The sequence below is a fragment of the Ammospiza nelsoni genome, chromosome 18 (assembly GCF_027579445.1).
Source record: "Ammospiza nelsoni isolate bAmmNel1 chromosome 18, bAmmNel1.pri, whole genome shotgun sequence".
Taxonomy (NCBI): domain Eukaryota; kingdom Metazoa; phylum Chordata; class Aves; order Passeriformes; family Passerellidae; genus Ammospiza; species Ammospiza nelsoni.
In genome coordinates, this window is record NC_080650.1 from 5,515,275 (window position 1) to 5,535,457 (window position 20,183).

General features: G+C 46.0%; 1 protein-coding gene across 5 annotated transcripts in view; it reads left to right on the top strand.

Annotated features, from left to right (window-relative positions):
- The window catches only part of ULK1 (unc-51 like autophagy activating kinase 1), a 75,018-nt gene that overhangs the window by 30,270 nt on the left and 24,565 nt on the right, over window positions 1-20,183 (top strand). For 3 of the 5 annotated variants that reach the window (XM_059484973.1, XM_059484977.1, XM_059484975.1), the window contains exons 10-14: window positions 4,147-4,205; window positions 7,885-7,967; window positions 10,802-10,852; window positions 17,192-17,280; window positions 19,285-19,450. In XM_059484973.1, coding sequence (XP_059340956.1) covers window positions 4,147-4,205; window positions 7,885-7,967; window positions 10,802-10,852; window positions 17,192-17,280; window positions 19,285-19,450 — 448 coding nt within the window. The remainder of the gene's footprint in view (window positions 1-4,146; window positions 4,206-7,884; window positions 7,968-10,801; window positions 10,853-17,191; window positions 17,281-19,284; window positions 19,451-20,183) is intronic. The other 2 variants (XM_059484974.1, XM_059484976.1) reach the window with 1 other exon arrangement.

Here is a 20,183-nt window from a genome sequence, read left to right on the forward strand (position 1 = left end):
GTTAATTTGCCTTGCCTAATAAGTGGTCTGCACTCACATCTCTGCATTTCTGTCACTGAGGACAGGACTTGAACAGTGCATTTCCTGCTGACTAGACCTGGGAAGTGCCTTGGGAGTGTAGTGGTTTATTCTTGTCCATACCCGAGTTGAAAAGTTTGGGACCCCATTCCCACTGTGAGATGGTGCTGGCTGTGTAAACAAGTGACAACCAGAAGCAAAGCTGGAGCCAAGAGAAGAAAGATTTACACAAGGTCTAAAACAATCCAAAACCAATCTAGTCCTTTTTAAATATATGGTGTTTTAAATATGATTAGTTAAATGACCTCAATCTCCTCTTTCTTTTTTTTTTTTTTTTTTTTTGTCCCCTGTGTGGGAGGAATCCCACTGATATTTCTGGTGGCTTCTGTTGTGTGACCCCTTTTAAATCTGGGCAGCTCTTGGTAAGCAGACACCCCACTGAGCACGTGCAGGTTGTGTCAGAGCTGGCACTGGGACATCAGATCCTGCTAAACACCCTGAAACCTGCTTGTCTGAGCCCTTGCAGGAATCTGGAGCTTTCTATGGACATGGTGCCCTGGGTATGGGGCAGAGTGAGACAAAGAGTAGGGAGTTGACAAGAAAATTAATGCAAGTTTTTTCTGCAGCTCTGAAAGAGTTAATCTGCCTGTTTGTGTTCTCATCCCAGCTAGCTGTTAGGTGAAAAATTAATTTCTAAGTCTGGTGTACCAAGTTCACTGCTTTAATTCTGTCTGCATAAGTGCTGGGATTATGTATCACTTACAGCAACTGCTATGTTGTGAAATGGCCTTGAGGAACACCAGGAAAGGCTGGATTTTATGCCAAGAATTTGAACCCCTGGTATATTTGTTAGGCAGCTTGCTCTTCTGTTCCCAGCTCTGTTCCTTTGGAGTGCCCTGTGTTCATGGGGACAGGAATTCCTGGAACTGGTGGGTGATTCTGCTGAGACTGTGCAATGAGTGACTTGTTGCTGTAGTCAATGGACCACTGCCCTTAGGACCAGTGTTTGTGGGTCTTACCCTGCTCTGTTGGCATTAGAGAGAAATCCATGCACTGCTAAAGGAATAGGTTCAGGGGTTGTTTTTTTTTTTTTGTTTGCTTGTTTCTGGTCCTTTCAAGTCCTCTGAATGCCAGCCACTTAGTTGTGAGAGTCTTAAAATATCAGAAAATATTCTCAGTAGGTTTTCAAGCTTTTCCCTAGAGCTGCTGAGCTAAAAACAACATTACTTACTTATTTTTTCTTTCTAACATAACCCTTTCTTCACCTCTAAATCCCCAAGGCAAGGATTCAAAGAGCAGGGCAATACCATACACCTGCTGTGGAGTGTTGGATAGACAGGGAAGGTGTGAAAGTCTCTGGCCCTCTTCTCTCTGGGCTTTTGCATCCAGCCGTGGCCCAAGCATGACAAATCCACTGCTGAGTGCTTTTGGAAGCACCACCCTGCCTGCTTTTCACATGCAATCACTGCCAGCAGCCAGCACTGAAGGGGATTTGGCAGGGTTCTGCTGAATGCCTTTGTTGGCTCAACATATTTCCACTGCTGCTCAGGACAAAGCAACAGAGTGGCGGGATTGAATTTGCCCAATTGCCTCTATATATAGAAAGGGGAGACAAAACCAAAATGCAGCTGCTCCTGGTGGCATGAGAGGGGCACTGAGGGTGTGGACTGACTTGCTGGGGTGCCCTCCTGGCCCTGGGGAAAGCTGAGCTGTTCTGCATCCCTGGTTCTGATAGAGGGGTGCTGGCCCACAGGTGGAAGTTGGCTCTCTGTACCTTGGATGGTGTGGTTGTTTCATGCTTCTGGTGTTTTTCTTGGGCAGGGTGTATCTGCCTGGAAGGCAGATTCCAGTTTAAGGTCTTAGCTTCCTAGATGAGGGAATTCAAGTGACATTTTTACTGTATTACAAACTTGAGTTGTTTTTTTTTCCATGATTCTAAGAGAAGCACTATTTATTGAAAGAGAGTTGATGAAAGTGGCTGAGAGTCCTAGTGCTTTATGAATTGTATGACAGCAAGAGAGCAGTGGTGAGGTTACTGGGAGCAGAACTGTGTGACTCAGTCAATTAATAATGAAGTTACGTGGAGCTGCAGGTGGTTTTACCAAATTAATGGTGATCCATGGCTGGCTGCACTGGGCACTCACTGGAATGACTCCCTTCCCCTGGTATCTGCTCTGGGACCAGCCTTGAGTCACAGGCTCAGGGAGGGAGGGTGGTCTGGATGAGGAGGAGCCTGGCAAGGTCTCTGCAGAGCAAGTGAGGCTGCTACTGAGACAGGAACAGCATCCCTACAGACACATCTCTTGAATTTGTACAAAGAGGAAGAAAAGTTCATTGAGAACTTTGTTTCTGTCCAAGCCATTGCTTAAAAACCTTCTCTAATGAACTGGTCTGCATATATGTGCTGCTTTAAATATACTCCCTCTTTATTGCCAGGAAAACTTCTGACAAAACAGTGTTTGAAGTAGATGAGAGCTTTATTGTATCTGTGAAACAATCGAGCTGTTGCAACAGGAAATGACCAGAGCAAACAGCCAAGGCTTGTATCTCTCTGAAGTGAATGAGCCCTTCCCTCCCTGGGCTAGAGTTCTGCTCCTCCTTTATTTTGTGTCTGTCAGGAATATTTGTCATCACTCTGGGCAGTGTGGCCAGGATATTTGGTGCAGTGTGTATGCTTGCCTCCCTAAAGTTTGCCAAATATTAATCTAATTACATTCCAAGATCTTCCAGGGGAAGGTGTAAAATGGACTTTTCCTGAATCAAATTGAGTGGCAGCAGCTGGAAATTATGATGCAGTTTGGCATCTGTGTAACAAGGTGCTCTGCTTTAATTTTGATGTTCTTTTGGTGTAGCTTCTGTTGGTAAGGCTGTATAAAAAAACACTGCCCTGATGAATACTACACAAGTGTGTTGATACCATCAGCTTTGAGACTACCTTTGGTTTCTTTTGAGGTTTTTTTACTGAGCTCTCAGTTATCCTTAATTTTCATCTTCAGCCAGAGGGAGTAGGTGGTGTTGAAACAGCATCTTATGTGGCTGCTTTTCCAACCATACAGTGTTAGTGGTATTCTGATGGCCATCTGCAGATTGGCCTGTCTGATTTGCCATTTTAAGCATCTTAATTGACCTTAAATGCTTCTAACTTAGAAATAGAAGTAGGTGGAAGGCTCAAGGGGTTTTTGAGCCTGCCCTGAACATCAGGAGAAGCTGCCTGTTGCCTCCTCATTCACACTTTCCTACACACTCTGCTGCACTAATAATTGATTGCAGATGAATCCCTCTCATCTTCCTGCCCTGTTTATGTGCCTTCATGTCTGTGTGTGCCAGCCAGCCTGCTCTGCCTTTAATAAAGCAACTTTGCCTAAGCAGAAAAGCTTGAGACTCTAGGGTTAATTTACTGGCCTGTATTATTCATTGCATGAAAACAAGTGGAGAATTTATATTAGGGGATTTTTATGTGTCTGTGCTTGTCTACTGGTGATTTTATTTTTAACCTCAGCTGTAAACCTCTTGTGCCTGGCCCCCACCTTTTTTTTTTTTAATCCCATCTCACAGAATTTGGAATCTTGTCATCAACATTCCCCACAGTTGTGTTTATTACTGCACAAATAAAATAGTGCTGTGGCTTGAGACCTTCTGGCTTCCTGGAACTGAAGTAGAAAATCCTAATTCAGTTGTTTTTCCATGTTCCTGGGCTCTTCACAGATCCCTTGCCCATCAACAAGCTCCCTGCCCCTTTTCTAAATGCCCTGCAGCATTAATCCATGTTCTCAGCAGGAGCTGCCATTCATCATTTGGGGCTCCTCACGTCTACAATTATTTTGCCTCCTGGGTGAGGCTGTTAGGGCAGTTCAAACCTGAGCATCAGAGCCCACTGCAGTGAAGCTCAGTCTGTGGAAGGGCAGAGCAGGACAGAACCGGGTCAGGGACAAAAGGGCAGCAGGTTGGAATATTGTATTTTCACTGCAGCACAGGGCTGCCTTTTCAATCCAAAGCAAGCTGCATTGTCTCTGCTGGTCCAGCAATTAAAAAGAGCCTCTGCTCTTCAGAGCTGCAGTGAAATAAAGATGCTAATCCCTTTCCTTCATTGTCAACTGCTTCATGTGCTGGTTTCTTTCTCCCCCACAGGCCAGCAGCCCACAGGATCTCCGCCTCTTCTATGAGAAAAACAAGATGCTGATGCCCAAGTAAGAATTTTTCCAGTATCAATGTTTATAGGCACTTGTTTACTCTGTGTTTACACCTGTCCTTGCATGCTCCTGGCTTGTCACTTGGGGAGGTGACTGAAGTATTTGGCCTCCTGCCTTTCCCCATTCCTGAGCCCAGCAGTGATGGGGCCCAGGGAAAGTCAGACAGCAGCAGACAGCCAGGGCTGGAGAACAGACATTGTTCTCCTACTCTGCAAAAATTGAGGGCTATGGGTGATTCTAAGAGCCAACTGGAGGTCCTGCTGCACACGTGGCTGCCCTGGGGCTGAGAGCCTTGGGAGGGACTCAAGGCAGGTCTGGGGTGGTGTGAGCAGCCAGGCTGCAGCTCTGCTGGAACCTGCCACACCTGACTGAGGATCACATTCCCATTTCTCACGTGTCAGGGCAGCAACTGCTTGTGTCCATCCTGCTCTTGGGGGAAACACTATCACCTCCCTGGAAATGGACACTGCTGCAGTTTCCAGGGGGAAGAGAGCTGCTCTCATCCCAGCAGGGTGTATGTTACCTCTCTGCTGTGATTTGTCAGGGTATTTTGGTTTTGTTGCTGTGGTCTTTCCTTTTAATTTCTGAGCTCTGAAAGCAGAAGCTTATGCTGGCTCTGAAAACCTCAGCCTGGTACAGAGACAGGGCTGAAGTTCCAGATTGTGTGTCTAAAATCTGGATGGCCTTTTTTAACCAGAAGTTATCTCCCAGTTGTCAGAGCTGCTAATGCAGCCATGTATGCAGGAAGGTCATTGAGTTGCTGTATATGGATTTTTCTTTTCCCTTATCAGTTCAGACAGCTCCAAGAGATAACTGGAAAGAACTGTCAAGAAGCTGGAGCTCTTATCAATTATTACCTGCATATCTTGTGATATGCAGCTATTTTCCCTTTGATTACTTCCTTTTTTGATTTGGGGAGAAGGCACAAATTTCTACCAGGGTTGCCTCTGGAGGACCTGGACTGAACCAGAGGGTGTGATGGAGTAAAACACCTAAAACCAAACAATTTAAAGCAAAAATGTGACTGCATAGTAGGAGCCAGTCTGTGTGAGCAGAAAGCAGAGCTCCTGTTTTTTCCTGCACAACCCAAAACATGGCTGCTCACCTTTGAGGTAGCCTCTCTTACTAAATGAGAAATTAATCCATAAAACTAAGAAGTTTTCATGTGTTGATCCCACTGCCCTGCTGTTGTTTGGCTCATGGTGCAGGGAAGGGGAAAACTGAACTCAGCTGTAAGAGGAGAGCATGTCTGTTCTTGAAGGGATTAGTCCTTTGAGTCCTTCACAGTCTGCATTTGCCATTTTCACTTATCTGCACTTTTGAACTGCCAAATTCTTCCAAAATTCAGATCCAAGGTGATTGTTTTTCTCACCGTGGAAGTCAGATCTGAGCTGTCCTTTGTGTAAATGGCAATTCCATCTTTCCAGAGTCAGTTTGTCTCTTTAGCATGGGCTGCAATCTCTGCTATTCCTGAGTAAACATGAATAAACTCCTTGAGTGCCCTGCCAGCAGAGGATGAAACACAAAACTACTCCAGGGACCTCCTTCGCAGACTGCAGCAGTGCCAGGATTTGGTTTCATTTTCCTTGGGGCTATGCAGGCTGGCACACATTTCCTTGCCATGGCCAGGGAAGGTGTTTTGGGAATGGAGTGGGGAAGCTGTCCCTGGCTGCACTGCTGCTGCTCCAGGTGAGGAGATGCTGTTCTGAGCATTCTGGAGAGCCCATGGCAGCAGAAGCCCAAAGGCCTCACAATTTTAATAGTGCTGATCTAAACAATTAACATTCATTGTGCTGGTTTGCATGGCAAAGTGCATCCAGGTTGTGGGGGCAAGGAGGCAGATTTGTGCTCATGTTTAAAAGATAGTCCTAGAAAATATTACTGAAGGGTAGCAAAGCTTGACGCTTTGGACATGAGAGGTAAGAGGAGACAAAAGGCTGTTAATCTGCACCCTCTTCATCTGTGTTGTGCCATCTGAAGTCCATGGGTTGATGTACCTGTTTCTTGCCTTTAAAACCAAGGTTAAAGTCATATCAGGGGAATGGACTCATTTTGAATGAGAGCTTTACGTGTCACAGATAAATAAATGATGATGAAAACACTGCAGGGCTGCAGGACTCCAGCACTAATGCATTTTTCAGGAGGCTGCTTGCTGGGGTGTCTTTGGGTTATTCCATTACACAGTGTGCTTCCAAGGGACCCCTGTTTTGATGGGAGGCTCAACCTGAGGCTCAGTCTGACTGCATCCCTTCAGAGTCCTGTGTCAGCCTGAGATGCTGCACAAACCATTCTAGCATCAGGATGGAAAAGCAGCTCCTCCAGTACAAACAAGGATGAGGGATGCTTGCCTCATTCTCTGATCTTGGCTTCAAATTCCTGCCCCAGCAAGGCCTAGGGCTTCACAGAGAAATAACTGGGTGGCACTGAAGTGTGTATATACATACCTTGCCTGCCATCTCCTGTTTCTGTGAACAGTTTGGTACTGCTAGCTAGCTCCCTTTTTTTCCCCTCACTGGTTTTGAGCTGCTGTTTTACCCCTGTCTGTGGTAGGGTGTGTTGGTGGGGATGATAAAGGAAGGGTTTTTTTCTCCCAGCATTGGTCAGGCTTGGCCTCAGGGCAGTGGCTGATGCCAGAGCCACGTGCAGAGCCACTGAGAGCTAAAATTACAGTGCTGGGCACACATGTCATTACCTCAGCTGACCCAGCATGGGCAGAGGGGAAGCCTGGCAGAGCGTGGGGGCCATGCTGGGAACAGCCATGATAAACAGAGTTAATGCTGAGAGGAGCTGCAGCCACCCACGCCTCTCTGGGAGAGCTCTGCCCCAGCCCAAAGCCCCCTGAGCACTTGTGGGCATGCAGGGGAGTCAGCAGAGCTGAATCCATTTATGCAAGAGCTGAACTCTGCTTTCCTTGCCTTAATCCATTCATTTATTCCCTGCATTTTTCAATCTGCAGAGGTTATGAAGAGCTGCCCTGGCCTCTCCCCCATCTGCTTGTGGGGTGAGAGAGAGCACAGTGCTTTACCAGCTCTTTTGTGTTTCAAAGGCTGCTGAAAAGAATATTTTCTTCCTAACTATGCTGAAAAGTGATGTAATAACTGCACAGATTTTACAGATTTTGCTCAGGTGGCAGTTGCTCACATCTTAGTGGCCTTTGATTATCTATGCTGTATATCCAGGAACCACATAGACAAAGGTTGCTTGCTAGTCCTACATAAGCTGCACTGAAAAATAAATGCCTTAATAAAATGGTACTAATTGGTGATGCATTTCACCACCAGTGTCTTAATTGGAAGCTTCCCCTTGGAAATTGCTTTGTTCTAGTGATCTTATTCCCTTTAGAGCAAGTAGGAGTGATTTTATTTATTATGTGTGAAATACTGCAAGTGGAATGGGCTCAGCTGAGCACCAGAGGGATGACACTGTGAAGGGAAGGATCTGCAGGTGCTGATGGGAGAGGCCAGTGAAGCAAAATGAGCTGTAGCCTGCCCCATGGCAGTAGGGAGTGAAACTCAAAATAAAGACATTTGTGATCAGCCTCCCTCCAGTGAGCTCCTGGTGTTCCTGGCCCAGCAGGCATGGAGTGAGTTTGCATCTGCCAGTTGCCTTTCTGAATATGTAAAAGCAGTTTACTTAAATTGCCAGTGTCTTATTTTGCTTTTGTTTTCAATCCTAGCATCCCCAGGGAGACATCAAGCCACCTGAGGCAGCTCCTGCTGGGCCTCCTGCAGCGTAACCATAAGGACCGCATGGACTTTGGTAAGGCCTCCTCCCACCTGGAGCTCTGCTGCTCTCTGTGTTCTTCTGCCTCTGCACAAGCCTCTCTGCTTTTGGCTGGTGCTAGGAGAAGCATCCAAGCACCTGGATTTCACCTGTGCCTGGAGGGTTGCATGATCTTGGGGGTTTTAGTTTATGTGCTGGAAAGCCAGTGCTGATTTCAGTATGATTTTGTAAACCAGGGAGACTTGGCACGCTTTCAGCATGTTTGTTACTTGTATTCCCTGTCCTGGCTTCTGCTTTTATCATCTCTCTGAGCTGTGGTTAAGTGTGCTACTAGGTGAAATGTGTCTTGTGTATCTGTGCTTTTCTGTCACAGTTTCTTCCAGAGCTGCAAGCTGCACTCATTTACTGAGCAATCCAGTCACTACCCTCTCCTTCTGAGGGTTTCTGTGATAATCTGAGCCAGGAGTTGTAGCTGCTTGCAGACCCTCCCCTCCTTCTCCAGTTTCTGTGGGAGGAAGCCTTGGTCCTTCCCAGGGCTCCAGCTCTCCAAGCCTTTATCTCAGTCTCCTGACTTGGCTGACATGAGGATTTCCCCTTTTTTGTTAATTCCTTCCAAACTGAGATAATTTATTGTGAGCCCAGTGGTTCTGACTTGGCAGCATCTTCCAGATGTGTTTTAGCTGAGCTCAAAGGTCTGAAGAACCTCCAAGGAAAGCCATGCCCTAGAGGAAAGCAGGCAGAGGTGGAGCCTTTCCTTGAATCACTGAAAGACCAGGTCATCTAAAGGCAAACACATCCCGTGTGTGTTCAGGATGCTCCTTTTTAGTCAGACTTGGGTAAAATAGTTTGATATTTCTGGGATGTGAGGGTTGGTTTTCTGTTGGGTTTTTGTTTGCTTATCTGCTCAGGAAGGTTGTTTCCTCCTGGGCAGCACATGCTAGGTGATGAAGAGGAATTGTTTTGCACCCTCTGTTATTCTTTTAGATTAGAGATAGCAGGAAAGCCTTTCTGGGGATGGTCAACTGGATAAGCAACTGTGGATTAGCTCAGGTTGATCATGGTTATCCAGTGACGAATGCCAAGGGCTGGTTACTGCAGTGTAGAAATGAGAGAATGAGCTTTTGAAGAGTTGTTGAAGCTCCTGACAGACTGGCTTGGATAGAATCACCTGGCAGGGTTATTCCCTGCAGATCTTTTATCTGGGCTGTGGATCTCTACCACTCCTCTCATGCTGCTGTGCATTTCAAAAGAAGGTGTCTTGGAGGTTCTGGATTCCCTGCTGTCAGAAATTGTCTGGCAGAGCATTTTAGGCCATATGAGCTGGTTTTGTACCTCTTGGGAGTAAAGTGCATGAGTCCATGTCTAACACTTGGAAATTTGAGATGGGAGCTTTTGATATCACTCTGGACAACAGTTACAGCACATCTTGCAATATTGAGATTTTTCCTGTCCATAATTACATTTTTATCAGTAAATTGGCATGTCCCCAGAGGAGAGGGTTTCCTGCTGTTCCTGGTTCCCTGGGACCCTCAGCCTGGAGATGTCACAGTGACCTCCACAGAGCTCAGCTGGGTCACACAACAGCAACTGACCAGCTTGAAACTTCATGTACTTGTTGTGTGTCCCAGCTGCTCTTCTGCCAGGAACTGATGCTCTCTGCAATCTCAAGATTATCTAAAGGAAAACCAGGAGGGTTTCAAGTTGCAAGTTTCCTGCTGATGATTACAAGCTGGGTTGTTTGAATTTTGCTTTGCAAGCACGGCTAATAAGCAGTTTGGAGCGAGGAGTGGGGGAAAAGTGAAAGAAATCATCATTTCCACCCCCTCAGTTGAGTCAGCTTGGCTGAGGGATGGTACCCTCCTCTCCTGCAGTAGGCTGAAAAAGAAGCAGGAAACCCCAGCAGCTGAGCAGCTCCCACAGGATGGGGATGTTCTCCATCCACAACAGATCTAATCTGTGAGATGCCAGCTTTCCCTGCCAAAGATTTCCATTCCTTGCCTTGGGCTGAGCTCCAGACCTCACTGCACTCTGCTGCAGGACCCTGGCACAGCAGTGGGGAGGAGAGGGATTATTTAAAGTGACTGCGTTCTGGAAAGCTCAGTCCCCAAAGAGGAGCTGTTTACAGTAGAAGTTTGTAAACCTTGGGTGTTGCAACAGGAAATCCATTCTGGGAAAGAAGCTGGAGCTCAGTAATCAGTGTTGATCCATGGCTGACACTCCCAAAAGTCTGAGCTGCTGATTGTGATAGGAGAGGGCTCTGGCACAGAGCTGCAGTGAATCAGAGATGAAGGAACTGGGAGAAGTGGCTACTTGTGAGGACAGGCAAGCATGCAGAGAGTGTTCAGCAAGCCAGGACAGAAGCTTTTCTTGGCCTGGATCTGCAGAATGAATTCCCATAATGAGGGGAGGAAGCAGCAGTTGTGTTTGATGTGAAAGGGAGGGAGTTCTGGGCTGTGGTTCTGGGCTGGCCCATTAAAAATGCATTTCTGCCCTCAGTGCATGGTGGGTTTGTGTCTCTGTTATGTAACATCACTCAGTTGGAAGTCCTTTTGTCCATCACTCCTATTCCCTGGAGTGAGTGGCAGTGCAGTGTGATAAATGCAGCTCCCCTGGATCCCTACATTTAGGGTGATTCACCATCCTGATTAGCCAGGGATCCAATTAATTTCTCATCCTTATTTCATGAGCAGGTCCTGTATCCAGTCTCCAGCCTGTTGTCTTGACCACTTCTGTATGCAGCCATAGTCAGTCAGCTTCCATTGTTGCATGGAAAAATCACTGTATAACAATAACTTCCTGTGTTTTATCTGCTTTGTAAACTTCTTACAGGCATTTTCTTTCACTGAGTCATTGTTCTTGATTTTTTTCAGATGAATTTTTCCATCACCCATTCTTGGATGCAAGTGCCTCTATGAAAAAATGTAAGTATTGCATTTTTGATTACAACTGTTTGTGAACCATGGCCTGACTTCCTTTGCTGTTAGTTCAAAAGGAAAGAAAAAGAGTGCTTTGTGTTTCCTTAGTTATTTAGGCAGGGATTCAGTGTTTATTACTGTGTCATGTCCAGATTTTACCATCAAAATGTATTTAATTTTACTGAGTTATCTTCAAAGGGGTGAATTGGAGGATATTTAGAAACCTAAAGTGGAAGCAGATGTAGTTTTGAAATGTATTCAGCTGCTTTGTGGGAAGTGCTGGTAGGTACACAGGGTTTTGTCTCATGGTCTTGCCATTCATCCTCACCTGTAGCACCATTCAGGCTGGTGAATGGTGGAAATTGGCACTCCTGGCCCTGCTTGCCAGGCTGGCTGTGCAAAAGCCAAATTTTGTGGCTACCAAATCTTGTTTCATCATTTACGTCAAAGTTCTTGATACATCTTGTTTTAGAAAGGTTACATTTATTGCTCTGTGGGAGCTGGCCAAAACAAAGATTTCCATTGCAAGTTCTCTGTTCCTCCAAAACAAAGATTTCCAATGGCCAAAACAAAGATTTCCAATGCAAGTTCTCTCTTTCTCCTTTTGATCCAAAATTTTTGGAGAAGTTGCAGCCACACATATTGTGGTTCAGAGGTTTATTTTTGGTGGGAAACAATTCAGAATTGCTTCTAGTGCATGGGGCATCATAGTCCTCTGGCCAGGAGACTTGGGTTAGTGGAATTGTGCGTGGTTGTCTTCTCTGGAGGGATTCTCCTGGACATTTGATCTCCTGAGTAAATATAGCACCAAGAATCTTCATCAGTGGCTAATTTGGGGTGTCCAGTGCCAAGTCTTGGAGGAACCATTTCCAGCACAAACCCAGTTTCCCTCTTGGATATGTACCATGCATAGACACATCTTGTCTGATATCCACATCACTCCTGACCCTCTCTTGCTTTTTGCTTTCCTGCTGCCAGAGCAGCAGTTCTGAGTTGTCCCTGATGAGGTTTTACCTGTGCACTCAGGTGATCGTCCTGCGGGCAAGAAAAGGCACTTCTGGTTTAGGGGAGCTTTCAAAGCAGCCAGGGCCCTGAGCCCCCCTGTGCCAGCAGGGTGTGGGGCCAGCCCTGGGAAACAGGGCAGGAGAGGACTCTGGCCCTACAGGGCTGCTCCTGAGCCAGCCCAGCTGCGGGCTCCCGCTGTCCTGCGTGGGAAAAGCCCTTTGGAGTCTGATCCCCCTGTGGGCAGAAGATCTCCCCCTCAGGATGTTCTTGCATGCCCACCAGCTCATCTCCTACCTCCAGCCATCCCCCTGCTTCACTGGCCAGGGGAGCAGAAAACCTCAGAAAAACAGGAGAGGGTTCTCCTGACTTGGCCTCGGTTTCCAGCTTGTGCACAGCTGCTGTGTAAGAACCAGAGGTGCCATTATGAGCAGGAGAATGTAGCTCAGCCTTTGCCACCTGCTGCACCAAGGTTAATGGTGTGGGGTCAAGGGCCAAGAAAAAAAGCACCTTTACAGGCAGGTAAGGCCTGTGCAAACCCCAGACCTCTCTGTCACCCTGCTGATCCTCGCCTCCGGACATACGTCCACAGCCTGGAGCCCTCTCCAGGCAGGAGAGACTGCTACTGGTTCTGAAGATGTGGGAGAAAAATCAACCCATTGCTGGAGATGTTCAAGCTGTGGTGCACAGAAATCTGCTAGTGCAGGAGAGAGTTCTGGTAGTCTGCTCTGAGGTCTCTGCTCCTGCCAGATGCCAGTGATGGATCAGAGCCCCTCTGACCTGTGCTGAAGAGCCTGGAGAAGAAAGGCTGCCTGTGGTCTTCTTGATTTCTGATAGGAGGGAGAAGAGCCAGTGCATCAGCAAAGGCTGGGTTGTGGTGATCTCCATAAGAAGAACTCACCTGGTATTTATGGAATGCTGTCTGGCATGGCAGTGGGCTTGACCCTGGCACAGCTGCAGCTGAATGTCTTGGCAGGGCTGCACTTCTCAGGGGCTGCCTGCCCTCAGTCTGTGTGCAGAGCTAAGGTGAGTCAAAAACCTTGCTGGGCTTCTTCATCTCAACATATGGCTCAGCATCACGAGTGAAGGAAATAGCAAAGAGAGGAAGAGCTGCATCTGAACCATGATGGTCCTGCTCAGCCTGAACATCTTGCCTGCAGTGGAGAGCTGAGCAAGGAACTTTGTATTCTTACTCTCCTTGAGAGCTGATCATTAGCTACCACTAAGTCATCCACATCTGAGTTTCTTTAAATATAATGGAACTTTGGAATTCTGGAAAACTGATGAGTCCTCCAATGTAGATCATTCTGCAGGTGGACAATTTTGAAGCTGCTAAGGCAGGGGGATCCCCCTTGTTGAAATACATTTGCATGGTTTTTGAGATGCTTCAGCAAAATCAACATTTCTTTTAAGAAGTCTTTCAATAACACATTTCTGACAAGCACCTCTTCTTCCCTGCTGTTTTGAGGGATGGTTGTTTTCATGTCCCTCCCTGGAGACTGGGTTCAGGGCCCTTGGCCTTTGTTAACTAAGATGCTGTACTTTATTTTTTGTTTGTTTGTTTATTTATAATTAATTTTATGTTGTGGGTTTTGTACCTGTGACTAAGCATGTACTTTAGCTGTGTAAAAATTTATTAATAAAAGTTTTAAAATGCTGTGTCTAGTCAGACTGTCGTCTGTCTGCAGCCAGGTCTGATCAGCATATGGTATGGGGCTGTGTGTTACAGTAATAACACATCAGAAACCATAATTAGATGCTTGTGCAAGTCTTCTCTCAGTAAACACTTTGTAATTGGTACCCGTGCAGAATATTTTGGAGGTTTTTCTGCTCCTGCCTTTAATGAATGAGGAGCTGCTCCCTCCTTGACTCTGAGTTTAGAGAGCAGGAAAGGTGAGCGGTTATGGTTCAGAAGTGCATGGGTGCTTCACTCTCTGAAATTCCTGTCAGACTTAGCTTGACTCTTGCCATCTTTTTAATCTTATTGTACATCAAATACTGAGGTGAAAACCAGCAAAAAATCCCCATGACTTTTGCATATAAAAGATTTTAATGCTGCAGACTTTTAAACTCTAAAAAGCAGCTTATTTGGACAAGTCCTTTCAGAGTTTGCACTCAAACTTTATTGCCTTGTCAGAGATTGCAATTAAAGAACTTTTTGATGAGTGGTTTTAATTGAATCAGGATAATCAGGAAAGTGCATCTCTCCAGTGTATGTAGAACTCAGATTCCAAATAAAGCTTTTCTATAAAACTTGAGGGTTGGATATTTTTAGGACAGCTGAGCCCCTGGTAGGATGATGTGTCAGAAGTTATTTTTACAAATATAGGATCCAGCATCAGGATCCATACAGCTGGAGCACAGGCTTGCCTTTATGGCTCCCAGCTCTCCCATTTTGAAACCAGTTGGCATTGGTTACACAATGTGCAGGATGACTGTTTTGCTGCTGGAGCAAGTTGGAGAGGACAATTATGAAAACAGACTTATTTACATTACAATTACAATCCAGCAATTTCTGGATTTGGGTGGGAGCCTACAATTCGTGTTAACATTCCCCACATTCAGACTCAACTGCAAACATGATGAGCCAAATGTTTGCACCCTTTTTAATTTTGAGCTGGGAGTGCCTGGGTGTGTGGAGGAGATGGAAGCAGGCATCTTTCTTTCAAGCTGGCCTACATGTCTGACACCAAAAATTGCCCCAGCAGGGATGTGGAGGTCAGAGAGGGTTTGTCAGAGCCAAACCTCGGTTCTGCATGCATCAAAGTCTGTTTGGACTGTCAGGACCTTCTGAGTTGCAGCTCACAGCATTACAGTGTGAATTTGGGGAGTTCAAAGGGATTTAAATAAGAATGATTAATAGAGGCTGTATCTAAAGGAGTGCTTCATGCTGCTGAGTTTGAGTTTCAGGTAATGGCAAAGTCTGCCAGCTTGTCTTCCCTCCTGATTAATGAAAAGCTATCTGAAGCAAATAGTCAAAAATAGAAATGTCTCAATTCTAGCCAGGTTTAAATCAATAATCACAGAACCAAAATAGGCTGGAGGGGACCTTGTGAGAGAATTGGAACGACTCTAACAAAAATGCTAATTCCAGGAAAAATGAATGGTGATGCAAGTCTTGCATCAGGCATGTGTGCATACAGTAGAAAATTCACTTATCTTTTTTTAAAAGCACCCTTCCATACCAGGAAGGGCTGTGTGTGCATGGGTGATTTGTTCTGTAGCAGCTGGCAGGATAAATAGGGAGGGAGACCCTTTTTCCCCTCCTTTCTAGTATTAAATCTTTAGGGAAGGTCCTGGGGATTGCTCTGCAGGCTCTGTGGGAGGACTGTGGAGATCAAAAGCAGTGTGATGGAGGCAGGACAGAGCTCTTCATTTCACAGGCAGGTTCTCAGGGCTCTGTGCGTGTTCTCTGAGTGTGGGGAGGGAAGGCAGCTGTGCTGGCTGTGGACAGAGTGGCTCTCCATGCCGAGCCCCTGACCTCCCAGAACAGCCATCCTTGGGATCCCTCCATCCCTGCTGCTGTACAGGAGCCAGGGCAGTGTGTCACAGCAGCACAGCCCACCAAGGGCACTAAATCTGGTGCAGAACAGATGCAGAAGCTAAAAAGTGCATCCAGCCCCCTGCTGCCTTCTCACTGTGGGTTCCTTCTTGTTAATGTTGGCAAAGGCTGGAGGAGATCACTGTGACCCTGCTTAAAGTGCTCAGTTACTTATATTAAAATATATATTTTGCATCTACACTGCTTTGGCTTCTCTTTCTTGCTGTTGGATCTTGTTACATCTCTCTCAGGCTGAGGAATTCAGTGTCTCAGTGATTGCTGTCTTTGTGATAAAGGACTCTGGTCCAGTCATCCTTTAACCTTCTTTGATAGGCTGCATGGAAAGATTTCCTAAAGCCTTTTAATAAAAGGCATATTTTCCCATTCTTTTATCATTAGAACACTGTTTCAACTGTTAATTGCAGAGAAATGGACTTTTATTTTTCTAGCCTGTTGAATAGAGAAAGTACTTTGTAGTATGTAATGGGATTAATGACAGAGGTAGTTTTACTTCAGACAGAAGCATTCCTCTTCTAGGTGTTATTAATCTGCCTTGTATTAGCTATGGAGTCATTAGCACAGGTACTGTAAAGGCAGAAATTTGATAGAAGGTGCTAATTCTCTGCCAGCTTAATGGAAGAGCAGCAAAGTGTTCCTCTCCTCAATTAAGCATTGTCTCTGATCTCTGTCTTAAGTCATTCAAATACCAAAATGGTTCCAGTGTAAAATCTGACTTCAGGCTGCCTTGAAGTGGGGATTTTGGGCTCTTCTGTGCTGTTCAGTCTTGTGCATGTGAACTGGGGAATTTGAACTACTAACTGCTTCAAAGTCCTTTGAAGAGCCATTGTTACCTCTGACTGTCTCCCTGCTTGGCTGAGCTGAGCTCTTCTGTTATTTACTGAACCTCACTCTCATAAGTTATTGGAGTTAAATATTCCTTTCTCCTCTGATGCCTTAATCATCTTTTCTGCCTGAAGGTCCTTGCTAACCAGGCCTTTCAATGTAAGCTTTAGGCCTTGTGAGGGTTACAAAGGCCAGTGCAACAAAGAACTGAATAAAATCAGCAGTTCCTATACTGAGCAATAAAACATAAAAGGGAGAGGCGCAGGGATGGCCTATGCCGTGGAAACAATTTCTGTACAAAGATACTCAATAACCAAAACACGTTTAACTTGCAGAAGTGACCAAGTTGAGCTGTAGGAAGCAATGCACTATTTCCTGGAGGAAACCCCCTGGAAGGTTTTTTGTTGGCTTTTGGGATTTTGCTCAGAGCACATGGCCTGGGATGCCCGAGTGGCTGTTTGGACAGCAAACACACAGGCTTTGAGTAGGCATGTGTTTAACTTGGCACTCACCTCCCAATATTTGATGTATGTGTGCCAAGCCCTGAGGTCTCATGAGGAAGAATCTGTCAGGGTATGGTCTAGCTCCTGGCTTCTGCCCCAGACATGAGCAACTCCATTCATTTTTCTCTTTCCCTGCATTTGCAAAGATGCTTTGGAGGCTCTTTAGGGCAAAAACCATCTTGCTGCTTGGGTAGGTCAGTGATTGAATGGGCATCTGATCTTGATCAGGAGTTCTCAGCCCTGTGAGGGTGTGCACAGAGGAGTGGATGCCTGTGAATCACATAACTGAGCAGAATGCTGATTTTCTTTTGTTCTCCTTTAATTGACCACATATGATACATGAGACACATGATGATGCATGAGATAAATCTGATGGGAAAAGATGAAGAAGACTTTTTCTTATTGCTTGATCTTGGTTTAACCACTTATTTTGGTTTTGTCTTTTGCTGGTTTTAGCTGCTTCCGTGCCAATGCCTTCTTACCCCAGTTCTGGCTCTGGTAGTTCCTCCAGCAGCTCATCCACTTCCCACCTGGCATCACCTCCTGTAAGTACAGCTCAGAGGCAGCACTGTGTGTGTCTATGGTTTTCATGCTTGTGTGTTTGAAATGAGTCTCTGCTTTAGTCACTGAGCACCGTAGCTCTGGCTGGGCTTGGTGCAGTGTTCTCTCCAGTTTAGGGTTTTCCTGAAGGTTGGCTTACTCTGCCCAAGACATGTTTCAGTGTGCCATTGCCTGTTGGATGAGAAGCCATTATGAAAGAAGTTGGTATGAGCAGCACTAGCTTGTCTTGGCAGAGATGGAAAAGCTCCTTGGAACCCAAACCAGTTGCTAATTCAGGGTGTAGCTCTGCTTCCTTGGCTGCACATTCTGTGTGTTCTAGCAGAGTGTATCGACCTCCTTCTGACCAGCATGCCCAGGCACCACAGAGGGACATTCAGCAAAGCTGTTTGCTCACACCAGACCTGCCACAGCCCAGTGGTCTCATGAAAGATGATCTGAACTGATTGCTTTTCTCTCTGGTTGCCCCAAATGGTGAAAACTTTTCTGGAGGTCACAATGTTTAAGTGACCAGTGAAGTGACATTCCTGCAGCTCACTGAACTGAAAGGTTGTTTTTGAAGGATCTTGGTGAAAGCTGCCTTTGACTTTGAGCTCAGGAATGCTGCTGGTGTGATTGGTAAGGGAAGGGAGAAGGCTGGGACTTTTTCTTCCCTGGCATGACTGGTTTTTGCTCTGTTCTCTGAGTTTCTCTGGGCCAAAGTATCTCAATTTGGTATGGGAAAGACTGAGGGGGACCAGCAGAAGTTGTTGTAGGTGAGCTGGACAGAGAAGACAGATCTGCTCCCCTCTGAATGTTTCATGATTGTGTCCCTGAGAGCTTCCTCCCTGCAGCCTGGAGTGGAGGGTGTTGGCTGATCCCTCCTGGCCATGAGACTCCAGGAATGAGCAGATGCTGTGAAAAGCAGACTCGCTCTCCTGAGCTTTCCTGGTCTGGGCAGCTTAAGGGTGGTACAGAATCACTGCCAGACTGGGAGGGGGTCCCATGTTAGAGATTTACTGCACCTCTTCTGCTCTGCTTGGGGGTTTTGCTGATGGAGTGTGCTGGCTCAGTCTGGGAAAAATGCCACATCTGCAGGGCAGAGTTTGCAGGTTGGGTGGAAAAGAGACAACTTGGACAGCTGGAGAATTCCTTCTGCCTGTGTGTGCAGAGAGAGGGCATCCCCACTGCTGCAGCAGGAGTCTCTGCAGGGTGAGCAGGGTCTTAATGAGGCCCAAGTGAAAGCTGCTTCAAGTCTTTCTCAGCCTGGAAATGCATCAGGATAAAGATTGTGATCTGCTCTGTGGGCAGTTCAGCTGCCTTAAAGCTTTCTTAAACCATGCAGCCTCCTCCATCTGTCTGCAGTGGGAGGGGATTGTGGGGCTGTTCATCATTCAGCTGAAGGAAGCAGGAAAATGGGACTTTTTAGGGACTGTCCTGCCTCTGACAGCTGTGAGCTGTTTATCTGCTGGAAGTTTAATCTCTTTTGGGCCTTTCTTTAGCTCCTTAGCAGCACTACAGCAAAAACAGGGTGGTCTTGGAAGTTCAGGAACACTTATCTCCATGTTACCAAGTGCTGCAAAAGCACAAATAGAGACCAGATGGTTCTGTGTTTAAGAACAAAACAGAAAAAAATAACCCTAAAGAACAACCAAAAGTATCTCTGAAAGCTCCTCTGGTGTTCCCAGCCATACTAAAGTGAGTTGGTAGAAAATGTGTGATTGATCCAGAAAACCTCAGCAGAGGGATGCAATACTTTGAGTGCATTTTTCCTATCTGTGGAGCATCAGACACAGTGGAAGTATGTTTTGTGTAACAAAAGATGCACTGTTCTGACAGGGACATGAAAGGCTGTTCCTTTCCAGCAGTCTGAACAGCTGCTTCTGGCAAACCATCAGCCCTGGTTTATCAGCACAATGTTGTTTGTAGCCTTGTAGAGCTCAGTTTAAAGGATGGAGCAGAATGATGAAGTGGCTGTGCTGAGGGCAGTGTTTGTTTTCTCCCTGAACTAGCAGTCCCTTGGAGAGATGCAGCAGCAGCTGCAGGAGAAGGCACTGGCATCTCCCACCCAGGACTCGCCCGGGTTCCTGCACGGATCCAAGGACTCTGCAGGGAGCAGCAGCAAGAATTCCTCCTGTGACACAGATGACTTTGTCATGGTCCCTGCACAGTTCTCAAGTAAGGGGCTTTCTGAAAATGCAGATGTTCTGAGCAGAGGGGATGTGGATGGTAAGGATAGATATTGAAAAGTTGAAAGGGTGGTTAAACTTGTCTGTTTGGACTGAATAGTAGGAGTGGTTTTGTTTTCAAGCTGGCAGAGGGGTCTGCCTCACTGGCTAGTTTCATAGGATGTTTTGTAATTACCTTTAAAGACAGGATTTGAGAGTAAAGATTACTTGAGGACCTCAATAAGAGATTGAACCTGGAAATCCAACTGGAAAAGAAGATAAATAGGCTCACAGGGAAAAGTCTCTCTCACAGAAGCTTTTACCTTGTTATCCTGTCTTCAGTTTCACTCACCATCACAGTCCAAGACAGGATTTCAGCCAGCAAGCTGGATTTTACAAAAACCCCTGAGAAAAACTAAAATATGTTGTTTTTTCTTCAAGTGCTCTAAATTTCATTTTATGACCTTTATGTGTTTATACTTTGATAGGACTTGCTTGCAAATACAGATGTACATAGAACCAGACCTCAGTTCAGCCACATGCCCAAGTATGTCCATGCACAAATCCTTACTTAACCAGAAGAGGAACATTGTTCAACCTTGCCCACGTGTGTGATGCTTTGCTGAGTTGGAGCTTGGTGATAAATGCTGAGATTCCTCCTTTCACAGTTGCACCACTTGTGTTAAAACAGGAATTTGGAGGGGTAGAGTAATCTCTAGAAGATCTCTGCTGTACTTAGGATA